At 42.8% G+C, this 14,746-nt stretch overlaps 1 protein-coding gene across 1 annotated transcript in view; it reads left to right on the forward strand.

Moving 5' to 3' along the window:
• Positions 1-14,746, forward strand: part of LOC116984413 (low choriolytic enzyme-like) — a 109,861-nt gene that overhangs the window by 50,559 nt on the left and 44,556 nt on the right. The window contains exon 4 of the mRNA XM_033038566.1: positions 5,696-5,874. Within this exon, the coding sequence (XP_032894457.1) occupies positions 5,696-5,874 (179 nt within the window). The remainder of the gene's footprint in view (positions 1-5,695; positions 5,875-14,746) is intronic.

Raw genomic sequence — 14,746 nt, forward strand, 5'->3', positions numbered from 1 at the left:
ATAAGGCATTTACTGCAATTCAGTCAGCTGAGTTCTCTCCACCAACCTTGCAAAGGCCGTAATCCTTCTTTGCAAATTTTCTGAACTTACTGGCGTTTAAGGCCTTTTGACTTTGTTTTACCCTTCAGATAGCCCCAAATAGTGGCATTAACCTACGGACGTCCAGTGTCTGGCAGAAGTCATGACTAGCATACTATCCAGCAGCGTCCTGCATGATCTTCTCAATCAACTGATGAGAAGTCAAGTAACCAATGCTACTTGCCAGTTTTTCCTCTAACGGTTCTCCTATCCCATAAGGGATGGCAAATTTAGTCACAAGTACCAGCAGATCGTTATAAGACTTGAGTTGATGCATATCATCCACCAGGGCCGGCCTTAGGAGGTGTGGGGCCCAATTGGAAAAAAATTCGTAGAAATATAAATAAATAATTATAAATGAGTCACGTGCCGTGGGTAACATGACAATTCGGGGGAGGGTTCCTTTCACAGCATGTGGGGAGTCTAGCCAGGGGTAAAGTTGCGAGGAGGGAAGGAGCGTTGAGAAGGAGAGGGTCGGGTTCATGCCAGTAACACTCACTCGCCGCTGCTACGGCGCTCCGGGCCCCACCGCATTGTGGCCGGGGAGGGAAGCAGCTTGCGTGGCTACGAGCGGCCTCCATCACCGGCCAGCGGAACCGACTGCCATCTCAGCGCCTTCTGCCAGACCGCTCACCTCTGGCAGTGCTCTCCATCTGAACAGTGAGGGGACCAGCTCAAGAGCAAAGATCATAGAGCGGAGTGGGTCAGCGGGCGATGGATAACATCACAGCGGGCGGTGGAGCTTACTCCTGTGTCAGCACGAACAAGGGATCAATTGAGGTTACTCGCACTGACATATGGAGTAAGCTCCACCGCCCGCTGTCCTATTATCCATCGCCCGCTGACCTGCTCTTGAGCTGGATGATCCCCGGCCAACCCCCTCCTTCTCAACCCTCCTGCCCTCCTTACCCTAGGACAGACCACCCACACGCTCTGAAATGAACTCCCCCCCCCCCAGCAGCGCTGTCCTTTTTCAGCCGCTTCCCACTTTACAGCCGCTTCCCATCAGCTGTTAGCAATGAGGGATAGACTTGGCTATCCCTCAGTACAGCAACATCGTTCTTGATGTTGCTGTACTGAGGGATAACAAAGTCTATCCTTCTTGGCTAACAAGCTAACCTTCGGCCTCCAAGATGCAGGTACATTTTCTAGCAATGTTACAAAATTTTGAGATTTTTAAAATCAAGTCTGCAATTTTATTTAACTCTGAAATTGAAGATAGACAAAAGCTGGAGTAGCCCAGCAGGACAGGCAGCGCAGTGACTCTGGAGAGAAGACCCTTCTTCAGACTGAACTGAACTCACGTCAGTGAGAGTACTTTGGATTGTCTGAAGAAGGTTCTCGACCAGAACCGCAACCACCTCCCCGGAGCCCCTGCCCGTGCCGCTGAGCCACCACAGACAGGGAGTTGAAGGTAGACACAGGGGGGTCCACCTTCAACTTCAGAGCCAAACAAAAAACACAGAGTGCTGGAGGAACTCAGCGGGCAAGGCAGCACCCGCGGAGGGAACATATCACTTATCAGGAGCCGCCACGGGCCAGGACTCTCCCCCTCTCCCCCCCCCCCCCACACACAATACTCCAGGTGCTGTCTCACTAGAACTCTGTACAACTGCAGAAGGACCTCTTTGCTCCTATATTCGATTGCTCTTGTTATAAAGGCCAACATGCCATTTCTTAGCGCTAATGGCGGGTACTCGGGAAACGTGGTGACTCATGAAGATTTTTCAACATGTTGAAAAATGTCCACGAGTAAAATATACTCCGGATGTAAACATTTGATACTTTTTAACACGTAGTCATACCGTAGTAGCTTGTGGGTTTACCGTAGTAGGACCTGGTGTCCTATATCACTATTGTATGTTCATGATGGAAATAAGAATACTCTGTATATTCATTACCTTTGAATTGTAGTTGTATGTAATCCTCCCATAATTTCTGAGTTCCATGTCACAATATCTATCAGACATACAGAATGTTGCAAGGTAATATCTTGCCCAAACTCAGTTGTATCTTTCTATCTCAATAAATATCACAAAATATGCCATTGTTTCAGCCACATTATGACAAAATATAGAATGTAGGTTATTTGTTATCAATAATCCCATCCCAGAAACAACAGTACTTAAAGAACATTTGCGAGCGTGTACCATAGGTTGATCCATACCCAACAAAATGTTGTGATAATTGCATAAAATGTATTATTGTCTAAGAAATTGTGTGGAATGATAATCCATCTCAGTACTCATTTAGGCAAGTCCCAAGCTATGGATACTTTTCCCCCACCCCAATCCCCCTCGCCCGATCTTCATTGAACCTACCATTTGACTAATATTTTACTCAGCTGCTGTAACGTTTCCTTCCTATCAAAATCTCTGTGTAGCATCTCTGTCCCTATCTTCCAATTCCCACTTTGAAATAATATACAATTTTCGACAAAAAGTTAGCAGCAGGATCGCTATATAAATGCAAATATATGGTATTTTATCCTAGTACCCCCCTCCTCCCCCCCGCCGACCACCGCACAAGAAGCGTAACTTGAAGCTTTTACATTTGGTGAAGTTCGAAATGGACCAGGAATGAAAATTAATAGCTATGAATCGATTAACAGCGAGCTACGAGGTTAGATTGACACACCTGTCAGAGGGCTAAGAAACAATCCTGAGTTGACGGCGTATTGTTTTAAGTGAGCATTTTGCAGTGACCTCACCTTATATTCTGGTAAAATATTCCTTCCACGGAAATCTTCTATTTCACTATATTCATTTATAACCGTTTGTAACATCAGTAACTACCTTAATGTTCATGCATATAGTACCGGGTATGCTTGAAACAATTTATTGTAAGGTACTGTATCTTTTTAAAAAAACTACATCAACCAGGTGTGAAAATTACACTGAATCGAACGATGATTGAAAATGCTTGGGAATCGACTAATCGCGATCCTACTGCGAAATTTTTAAGTCGAAAACTGTATTTTATTTCAAAGTGGGAATTTGAAGATAGGGACAGAGATGCTACACAGAGATTTTAAGCTCTTGGGTGAACTCGCACAGTGGGACAGGGCTTGAGGCAGCATCTATGGAGCGAAGGAAATAGCCAGGTCTGAAGAAGGGTTTCGACCCGAAACGTTGCATATTTCCTTCGCTCCATAGATGCTGCCTCACCCGCTAAGTTTCTCCAGCATTTTTGTATACCGCAAAACGTCAATGATTCCGGGAATGCCGAGAGAGCTAGAGAGCGAGGTGGGGAACGGGAGAGAGAGAGCGCACGGGAGAGAGAGAGCGCACGCGAGAGAGAGGGAGGGAGAGAGCGAAAGACAGAGAGACACAACGTGGGTCGGTAGGTAAATTGAATGACTAACCTGCTGCAGACCAAGAAGTTCTCACTCATGATGGTGAGTTTTAAGAAATTCTCCATGTGTCATTAATGCATCAATCTACATTCCTCAGTAAAATGTAATTATGTTTTGAAGAAGTGTTAATGACGCTGCGTGAATTATATTCAAAGGAACGCAGCGTCATTAATACTTCTTCTAAAACACAATTACACATTTACTGAGGAATGTGGATTGATGCATTGTTAACTACTGGCTGTTAACACATCTGGCTGTTAACACTACTGACTTCAACACAAGTGCTACAGTCGTTAACACATCGTTTGTCTGATAGCCGCACAGCGCTTGTATTCCATGTACAAAACCATGTAGGTTTTGTAAAAAAATCCGTATGGCAAATGTTTTTTAAAAAATCTTTATTTAACAAAGCGAATTTGTATTTCAATATGAAATACGGAAAATTAACGCAAGGCCCCCCTTGGAAAAATCGGTCCAATCGGCCTAGGGCCGGCCCTGTCATCCACTTGATGTGGGAATTCGAGTTTACTGTCAACTACCTCACAATCAGAGTCTCCACGAATAATCCTCAAAACACCCCTCCTCAGAGTGGGAGATATAATGCAACCTTGAACTAGGTATTGCTTTCGCTGACCTCTGACTGAAACTACCTGTCTCGGTCGCCAGTGTGTGCAACACATCCCCTTCGACCAGCCTCTCAATCAGGATTTCCAATATTGAGAGCTTACAGATGACATCCTCAATGGATGTTGAGGCAGTACCTTCCTGCCCAAAATTGTCCTTTTGGGCATTTTGCCATTTTGTCCTTGGCCTACCCTGAACTTGGGTCGCCAAACTGCTCCCTTACGGAGCTTTTCCTTTTATTATTTATTTATTTACTTTTTACAACACGAACCTGCAAGACAGGTAAAAATGCTACATGCCATTCAGCCTTTACTGGTTTACCTATCCCCGAGAGGATGGCAAATGATGTTCCAGCGTGCTGGCAACTCTTTTTAGCCGAGCTAAAATGTGATGTTCTCAAGATCAGAACTTTAATATTATTGTATTATATGCTGTAAGTCCGTAACAGATAGGTAAATAAATTACAATTTCTAGCAATAGACCAAGACTTTATGGAGTAGATCAGTTGCTAGCTGGTACATTGGCATATCATAATCAGTGGCATCATCATACTCCTCAGATTGTAACTAATAAGCAACTCTGTACACCTTGTTTTTCCTCAACTTTTCAATTTTGGCATTGTAAACTACAAGTTTTTGCTCTTCAAACCAAGCATGACATGCCTTTCTGCACACTACTTTCCCATTAAGAATGTCCTGTAGATTCCATTTCTTAAGAAAAGGATAATTTTTAAAAATTGCCTAAGTATCCAAATAACAAACTAATCCCATTTACACAAGATTTCACAATATAACATGATTTTTAAATCTCACTGTCATGAATTTATATGCCAAATGGAAGGAATTTAATGTTTAATTCCCATAAATTAACCTAGTAAAATCCACTCAAAATAATCAAAATTATTATTTTTTGCACAATATATGTGGCTAAAACTGTTGTGTATATTTAGTATAAAAATATTGACTATGGATAGATAATTACACAAAATATGGACAATTTAGATGCTCGTATGACATGATTGTCCAAAAAAAAAGAGCATTTTAATCATCTTGCAAGTGGGTGTTTCTGGAACGCGATTGATTGGAACATTGCATTTGCAGTGAATTTGAACTACATATCGGCAGGAAAGACACTGCCGGTTCGTATGCGGCCCAAATAACATTTTCGCAACGTAAAATTAGATTAAAGTCATCCCAAGAAGCAAGATTATATGTAAAATATATACGACTTACCCTTTGTTTTGTCCAGTTCTTGCGATCCGTCACGTTGTAGGCGTTGAGGGCATTAGAAGTCGCTTTTTATTTTAATCCAATTATTAAATTATTAAAAAACGGGAACGATTGATTTTTCTTCAGCAGCTAGCAGCCCGAGGAAATCCGCCTCCGACAAGCAGTACAAAACCTGGATTTTAATCCCGCCCCCCTCCCTCCCCTCAAAGGCGACAAGAGTCGCACCACGGCCAGTGGCAGGCAGAACTGCAGCGCCGCTGAAGGAAGGTTTTGTAACATCGGTACCTCATGTTTCCCAAATTGAGGAACTAACTAGCTGAGAACAAATTTTGGTATTAAAGAAAAATTAATTAAAATTTCAAAAATACAAATATTAATTTAGGTTTTCATTTTAACTGTTCCTTTTTAGCTGCTGGTCAAATATAGGATATAATGGACGAATACAGGTTACTTCACTCCAAAGATATGGTTGTACAATTCGAGGGATAATACAACATGAGTTATTACATACTATTGGTTTTAATCACGAGCAAAATAGAAGTGACCGTGATACATACGTGACCATCCTACTTGATAAGGTTATCGAAGGTAAGAATGCTTAAAATTTATGTTTACAACTGTTGAACATTAAAAGAGATATGGCTAATTAGTGATGAAAAGGAAATATTTGGGATCATTAATAAATGGTAAAATATTATAAATTGGTATTTCCTGCATGTTACTGGTATGTACTAGTTGCAAATAAATCGATTCAGGAAAATGTAGCTAGGATTGGATTAGAGAATGCAAGAGATTATGCTTTGATATTTATGATACCTAGGAATAAGGAACATTTATACTCACTTATCGCTAACTTAGTTATTGAAGTGATGACTACTTATTGGTAAAAGATCATTCCCCTGAGCTAATGGAGGAACTTTTCTGCTGTGTCAATCTTGGCTCTACACAAAAAATAAACAGCAGACCATCACACATTTACAAGTGTATATTGTAATTTTTAACTAATTTATTCATGGATAATAAATATATTCTCATCATTCTTAATAGTTCCTTTAACAGCTAGACTTAGTTTAATCAATCTCTCATAGATATGAATATATAAAATGGATTTCACCCTTTTTAAGTATACTAAACATTGGCTGCATCTAGGATCCACACAGAAACTGGTAAAATCACACAAATACAATAGCGATTTTCATTTTGAATCACATGCCCAAAAGTAACCGATGTTCCCTTCACAAGCTGCTGGAAAAGCCAATGGTTTTTATGACATTGCTACATTGATAACTGGAAAGAGCATCTGATCTTAAAGGGAGCTGACTTCCCAGCATAATAGTAAGATTAAACGAGAACTTACCAGTTTGAAGTTTGATCTTTATTTTATGAGGTGTTACGATGAGGGACTAATTGAAGAACCCCGTCCAGCCGCACGTGCATCAATCTTCAAAGCAGCGGTGTGAAATCACAGGTAATAGTGACTGAAGTATAATAGTAAGATAAAAGAAGACTAGAACTACCAGATGACATTTATGAGGGTTGGGAGCAGAGGGCACGTAGTCCCTCATCGAAACTCCTCATAAAATAAAGATCAAACTTCAAACTGGTAGGTTCTCGTTTAATCTTACTATTTTACTTTGGAGTGACTACGTGAAGATTTCAAAGCTCTGTGATTTCATGCCGCAGACTCAAATCCCGGCCTCTCACTGCATTGATTGACTCAACATAATCAAATAATCAATAATGCATCAACTATAACATTGCTTTAAACAAATTAATGGTTTATTTTTACAAATAAAACAATAGTAACCCCTCTATCCCAGGGGGAAACTATATAACTGAACTTAAAACAGAATCGGCAAATACCCCCAGCCTTGCAATTGGCTTATGATAAAATCTTTGGAACATCAGTTCACTGGACCATCCTGCAGCCGCGAGGATATGGTCTATAGGATCGTCCATCGCCCTGGCCGCTGAAGTTGATGCCACCCTGATGAAATGAGATTTAAAATTATGTGTCAATCCCAGCGCTTACCAGAACCTGCTTTAGCCACCTTGAAATTGTTTGCACCGACACCTTACTGTGTGTTTTTTTGTGGCTAATGAACAACGTTGACACTGTTCCTCTCAGGGTTCTGGTAGCCTCAATGTAATGGTATAAACATGACACTACACACAGGCGGGAATCCTTGGGGTATGCCGAAAAGATAATCTTACACCCTGTCACCTCTATTCTACTCTGCTTGAGCAGATCATAAACATAAAAAGTGATGGCATCTGCTGATACCTCCATCCTGTCTAGCCGCAGCTTCTGTAATGTCTGCACACGTTGGGCTGATACCAACGCCATAAGCATGACCACCTTCATGGTGAGTTTGGCTAGAGATAGGACTGTGACAGGATTCCACTGGCGAAGCAGCATAAGAACTTTGCTTACATTCCAGATAACCGAATACCTGGGCTTGGGAGGATTGGAATTAAAAACTCCCTTCATAAATCTAGAGACTAACGGATGTGTCCCCACTGAATGTAATTCTGACACCATGGGTAAATATGAAGACAGAGCACTTCTGGCTGTATTGATCGCACTATGGCTTAACTTTTGATCGAAATAGAGAGTTGACAAGAACTCTAGCACATCTGGGATGCCTGCAGTTTGATATGAAATATTCTGCCGTAAGCAGAGCACCTCCCACTTTCTTATCGAAGAGATGCACTGCTTTTGGGTACTATCCCTCCAGGCCGCAGTGATAACGTCCACGGTGCGATTGGATAGTCCTCTCCCCAGTTATGGTCTCCTTAGAATCTGCAAATTAACAGATCAATACGATCATGTAAAGGATGTTGATCGCCAGTTACCGGATTCACCAGTAGGTTTTTGTGTTTGGGAACAATCATGTGATGCTGAGTAGCCATCTCCAAAACATGAGCATACCATGGCTGAGTAGGCCAGTCGGGTACCACCAATAGTCCTGCTTGATTTTTTCCAGGCATCGACAGATGAGGCAGAATGGAGGAAATATATATATAAACATGCCACCCCAGTGTAGCGAGAATGCATCGACCGCTGCTGCCCCAGGATCTGGTTCCCACGAAACGTATTTAGGCAACTGGTGGTTTAGTCTGGATGCAAACAAATCGATATCTGGCATCCCAAACCGAGCAACATCATTTTCAAATATATCATGGTTCAACGTCCACTCTATGTTGTCATTGAATTGTCGTGACCTTGTGTCTGCGACTATGTTGAATCTACCTGGTAAATGGATTGCTGAAATCCAAATGTTTCTGTCAATACACCAGCTCCAGATCTGATTAGCCAACCTATCACAAGCTTTCGGCTTGACTCCACCCATATGATTCAGATATGTTACTGCAGTAGTATTGTCAATTTGAACCTGCACATGCACCTGACCTTTGGTAAAACAATAAGCTTTAAGTCCATTGAATGTTCCCAAAAGCTCTAAATAATTGATCCCTCGCAATTGCAGAAGAGATGCCTCATCGCTATTCCATCTGCCTCCACAGCTGGAAAACGTATCAGTAGCACCCCAACCTAGGCCACTGACATCAGTCTGTAAGACTATGGAAGGTGGGTCAACCAAAACTTCCCTGGAGCTAGTTGCAACATTCATAATCCACCATTGTATCTCAGAAATGGCTTCTGCTGGCAACTTCATAGGCCTGTCAAAATGGCCTGCATGTGCCCTCAGTGCTTGTTCTTTTGCTCGTTGTAATTGTTGATAATGCAGAGGCCCAAACTGCACAACTGGAAAAGCAGCCACCAGCTTACCAATCAAACTGGCTACCTGTCTAATTGAGGTTGTTGTTCCTCAATAAGCTTGACACTTTCATCAATTAACTGCTGCCTTTTATCACTCGGCAGAGTTACTAACATGTGATCTGAGTTAATGGTGAAGCCCAAGTAATCAATAACTTTAACTGCTGTTAATTTGGATTTATCTGGATGAATAATGAACCCCAACTTCTCAAAAGTGAGTTTAACAACTGAAACAGATGATTCAGCTGCCTCCCGAGTGTTCCCTACAATCAAGATATCATCCAAATAGGCCATTACCACATGACCCCGAGTTCGGAGTAAGCCAAGAATTGGTTTTAACAATTTGGTAAACAATCTCGGAGCTGAGGTTAAACCATCAGGCAGTGCTTTGAATTGCCATTATTGACTCATCCAACTAAACTTCAAATATCTCCTATCATCACAATGAACAGACACTGAGTAATATGTATCTTTGAGATCTATGCTTGCCATATAACACCCTTTGGAAACCAGCTGTTTAGCAGTAGAAAAGGTTTCCATTTTTAAATGTCTATACTGCACAAAAGGGTTGAGGCTCGTCAGGTCCAGAATGATTCTACACCCCCCATCCTTTTTAGACCTATGAAAAATACTTGACACAAACTGATGGGATTAACGAACCGACTTCTCAATAACCCCTTTTTTGCACAATATCTCAAGCTCTGCCTGTATCTGCATATTCTCTTTGAGTGTCCGACGTGGGACATGCTGAGTGGGCGGACTCACAGTAGGGTAGAATTCAATTCGAAACCCCTCTATACTGCCCAGCACAAACGGATCTGATGTTATCTCCTGACATTCTTTGAGGAACAAGTGTAACCTGCCCCCAACTTGAACATCTTTCCCACTTAATTTGTTTCCCTCAGGAGCAAAATGTCTTACCTGCACATTTCCTGACAGAGCTTGTTGCCCCCGGCCCCTCGTAGGGAAAATCATCTTTGCCCTTGTGCCTGTGGCAGAATACCTGTTCGGGAATGAACGGCTCGGCTCGTTCCTTCACCAGCCCCTGTGATAGCACCCCGTCGATAGGGGAAAAACCTCCTGCCCATTTTGCTGCTTGTTGGTACTTTTATGAGGCCCACAGTTTTTGCCTCTTCACCAAGTTATTTCACTCACTTCGCGAGGTCCTCCCCAAACAGCAGATTCAGCAGTTGAATATTGTTAGGTTTGCAGAGTGCTGCAAATTTTGGGTGAATGTTGGGGCGTATGGCACTTTTCTTAGGCAGTTCATCTCAAAATGTGCACTGCACAGAAGCCCCAAAGCATCCTGATGAACTTCAGTCATGTGCCCCTCGTCCACCATTCTGGCGAACGCAGTGATTCCTGCTGCAAGCAACTTGAGCACCCTCTGGAGCTTTAACTCTTGTGCCCGCACTGCTATCCCCATTTGGCCCCATATAACATGGTTGACCACGGCACCTTCAACAACCCACAGTTCGCCGGTGTTTCATACCTTTTAGTGGTATCGTCCATTGTCAGCTCTTGGAGCTGATGGGAGAGCATATAATTAATGGTAGTAGCCAACTACTCCTGCAATGGCTCCCCTGCTTCTCTGGGGAAAGCAAACTTAGCAGCCAAATTAGGTATAAAAACCCCTTGCCCTTCACCCTTTGGGCTTTCTTCAGCCACTAACTCGGCATAAGTATACCCCTGACCCGGCACACCCTCCTCCTCCATGAGGGGGCGATTATGCATCCTTAGTGCGTCCTTCTCGAGCAACCTTTCCATTAGGTGCTCGATCTGTGAGAGTCGTGAGAAAACGGACTCCCCTTGCGGAGGTGAATCCTCCTGGCCCGACTCTGGGTCAATGGGCCTGGCAGACTTAGATGTGGCCTTACGCCCTACCGGCGCGGCAACGCTGCTCCCAGTCAACGTGTCTGCAGTCGTAAGCCCCCCTGCTTGCGACGGAATCGGTGAGCTAGGCGGGCACCCGCTACCCGCACTCCCACGGCCCTCCAAACTTTTCGTAATGGGTCGCCTCGCCTTCACCTTCGTTGCTTTCTGTATCTTGGAACTTCTCCAACAACCACCAGTACAGAAAGCGACCTCAAGACTAAGTTTTCCACTTACCTCGAGGTGTTTTAAACTTACCCGCTGGAGGAGCTCTGCAGCTCCAACCGGCCGCCTTCACCAATGCGTCTGACGTAATGACGCACGTGCGGCTGGACGGGGTTCTTCACGTAGTCACTCACGTGACTCCGAAGTAAAATTGTAATTTATGCTGAAGTCAGTCCTTGTAGGAATGTCAGTGCCAATGACATCTCAATATGTTTGGGACATAAATGTCTGCATATAATTGCACAAGAATTCATAGTTTGTGACAGTTGTGTTGGGAATGTCAGTAGTAACAGACAGGACAACTACTCAGGAAAATCTGGGGCTAGGCAATGCCATTGCTGAATAGCCACATTATAACAATTTAAAAGCTGCTTATTTCAGAGTATCGTGATACTTACTTCATCATATGATACATCAGTTCAAGAAAACAAACCTGTTCTGGGGCGACACAGTGTCACAGCTGGTAGAGATGCTGCATCACAGCGCTGGAGACCAGAGTTTGATCCTAACCTCAGATGCTGTCTGCGTGGAGTTTTCCCTGTGACCACGTATGTTTCCTCTGGGTGCTCCGGTTTCCTCCCATACACCAAAGATATGGGTTTGAGGGTTAATTAGCCACTGTATTTGTCCCTTCTATGTAGGGACTGGGTGAGAAAGTGGGATAATAGAAATAGTGTGAATGGGTGATGGATGGTCAACGTGGACTCATTGGTCCGAAGGGCCTGTTTCCATGCTGTTCCTACATCTACGTCATCATCAGTTATAATTGGGAAGATTTGATTTACCTGCACTTTCTCTGTAGTTGTAACACTATATTCTGCAGTCTGGATTCTGTCCATGGGTTGATTTTACTCTTCTATGGTACGATTTGACTAGATACAAAACAATTTTTTTTACAGTAGGTTTGTACATGTGACAATAATAAACCAATCCGAACTGCTGCCTACTGACTACCCAGGTATGCCGACTTTCTGCATGTAGTTACAAATAAAGAGTAAGTCAGAACATAAATGGGGTAGTTCCGTATTCCCATCCTTCTATTGTTTCTCACATTTGTCAGATCATGAACAAGTAGATCAACAGGACATTTATTTTAGTTTAGATATAGCATGGAAACAGACCCTTCGGCCCATCGAGTCCGTGCTGACTAATAATCACCCATACATTAGTTCTATCCTACACTCTAATGACAATTTACAAAAGCCAATTAACCTACAAACCTGAACATCTTTGTAATGTGGGCCGAAACCGCAGCACCCAGGAAAAAACTCACGCAGACACAGGGAGAACTTACAAACTCCCTACATACAGCACCTCTTAGTCATGGTTGAACCCTGGTCTCTGGCTCTGTGCGCCATTGTGCCGCTTTACATTCAATTGAAATCAAAACAATATCCATGGATTAATTAATCATCCTTCTGTATACTATTTGTGCCTGTCTTTCCGATGGCTTTGCATCCCCCAATATTTTCATACAATGGTCTCAAAGTGATGATTGGTGTATGCTTGGAGCAAAGAAAACTCCATGAGGAGCAGTTTCAAGAAACTCAGAGCTTCAAGAAGTGTGCCACAACTCCTAACATACTTAAACATCGCTTTTTAGGGATGTGTTGTGTTGCAATCTCACTTCTCATAGCAGAGGTTGCGGTATGATCCTCATATTGAAAAGCTCCAAACTATTTTCATAGAGTCCCAGTGTCTGAACTGGTAGCTGTCAATATCAGATCAAGGGGATGTGGTGCATAGAAACATAGAAAATAGGTGCAGGAGTAGGCCATTCGGCCCTTCGAGCCTGCACCGCCATTCAATATGATCATGGCTGATCATCCAACTCAGTATCCTGTACCTGCTTTCTCTCCATACCCCCTGATACCTTTAGCCACAAGGGCCACATCTAACTCCCTCTTAAATATAGCCAATGAACTGGCCTCAACTACCTTTTGTGGCAGAGAATTCCAGAGATTCACCACTCTCTGTGTGAAAAATGTTTTTCTCATCTCGGTCCTAAAAGATTTCCCCCTTATCCTTAAACTGTGACCCCTTGTTCTGGACTTCCCCAACATCGGGAACAATCTTCCTGCATCTAGCCTGTCCAACCCCTTAAGAATTTTATACGTTTCTATAAGATCCCCCCTCAATCTTCTAAATTCTAGCGAGTACAAGCCAAGTCTATCCAGTCTTTCTTCATATGAAAGTCCTGACATCCCAGGAATCAGTCTGGTGAACCTTCTCTGTATTCCCTCTATGGCAAGAATGTCTTTCCTCAGATTAGGAGACCAAAACTGTACGCAATACTCCAGGTGTGGTCTCACCAAGACCCTGTACAACTGCAGTAGAACCTCCCTGCTCCTATACTCAAATCCTTTTGCTAAAAAGGATTTGACGTTAAGGTGCGACTTAAGGTGCGACTGTAGTGATTCACTTGTGAGATGTGTTCACTGATCTCGTGGGTAATCCTCCTACCATTGCCAATTGGATCACCAAGCCCTGTCTTTGTCCACCTGCTCACTTCCTCCCACTGATATTAATTTTGATGCTGCATGATTTTCTGTGCTATGAGGCATGTCCGATTTCTCTTTTAGTCTCCATTACTACTGTTGGAATATACAACATAATATCTGTAAGATATTACGGTAATAGCAAGTAGTCAGCAACAAAGACAGGTTTTCAGACAAGCAGTTGTCATTGTGGGTCTTTTTTTTTTTACAAAACTACACTACGCATACTCACAGACATATTCACGTGACTGATCAGTTATTGAATATATCACAGGAGACAAATCACACCACACACACATACCAACAGCTGCACCTAGCTAGGGACAGCTACTCCAGAAATTGCTCCCCATTATTATGCTCAGTCGAATCTAAAATAATTGCATGAGGTATGTGCACCAGTTTAAGTAGGTGCAGTCTCATGCACATTCCTGTCTATCACTTATTTTCCAACACAATTATGATTTTAGTCTCTTTTCTGCCTTACAGTGGAGGACACAAGGAGACTATCGATAACTAATGGTCTGATAAGAATTAGAAAACTATTGTTATTAGTAAATATGAAATATTGGAAACATAAATAGCCATAGTAACTGGGAAATTTCTTGGACTGTCATGTCATAAGTGATAGGAGCAGAATTAGGCTATTTGGCACATCAAGTCTACTCCGCCATTCAATCATATCTGATCTATCTCCCCTTCCTTACCCCATAACCTCTGATACCTGTACTAATCAAGAATCTGTATATCTCTGCCTTAAAAATATCCTATGACTTGGCCTCCATCTTATTCCATCTGCCACTTTGTTGCCCACTCTCCCAACCTGTCTAATTTCTTCTGCAGAGTCCCTGTTTGCTCTACACTACCTGCCCTTCCACCTTTTTTCATAACATGCGCAAACTTGGCCACAAAGCCTTCAATTCCCTCATCCAAATATTTAATATACAACGTAAATTACAAGCGGTTCCAGCACCGACCCCTGCGGAACTCCACTGGTCACTGACAATCAACCAGAAAAAAAACCTTTTCTTGCCACTCTATGCCTTCTATTATTCAACATGCTGTCCATGCTCGTATCTGCCCTTTGACA

Source organism: Amblyraja radiata, chromosome 20 (assembly GCF_010909765.2).
Source record: "Amblyraja radiata isolate CabotCenter1 chromosome 20, sAmbRad1.1.pri, whole genome shotgun sequence".
Taxonomy (NCBI): domain Eukaryota; kingdom Metazoa; phylum Chordata; class Chondrichthyes; order Rajiformes; family Rajidae; genus Amblyraja; species Amblyraja radiata.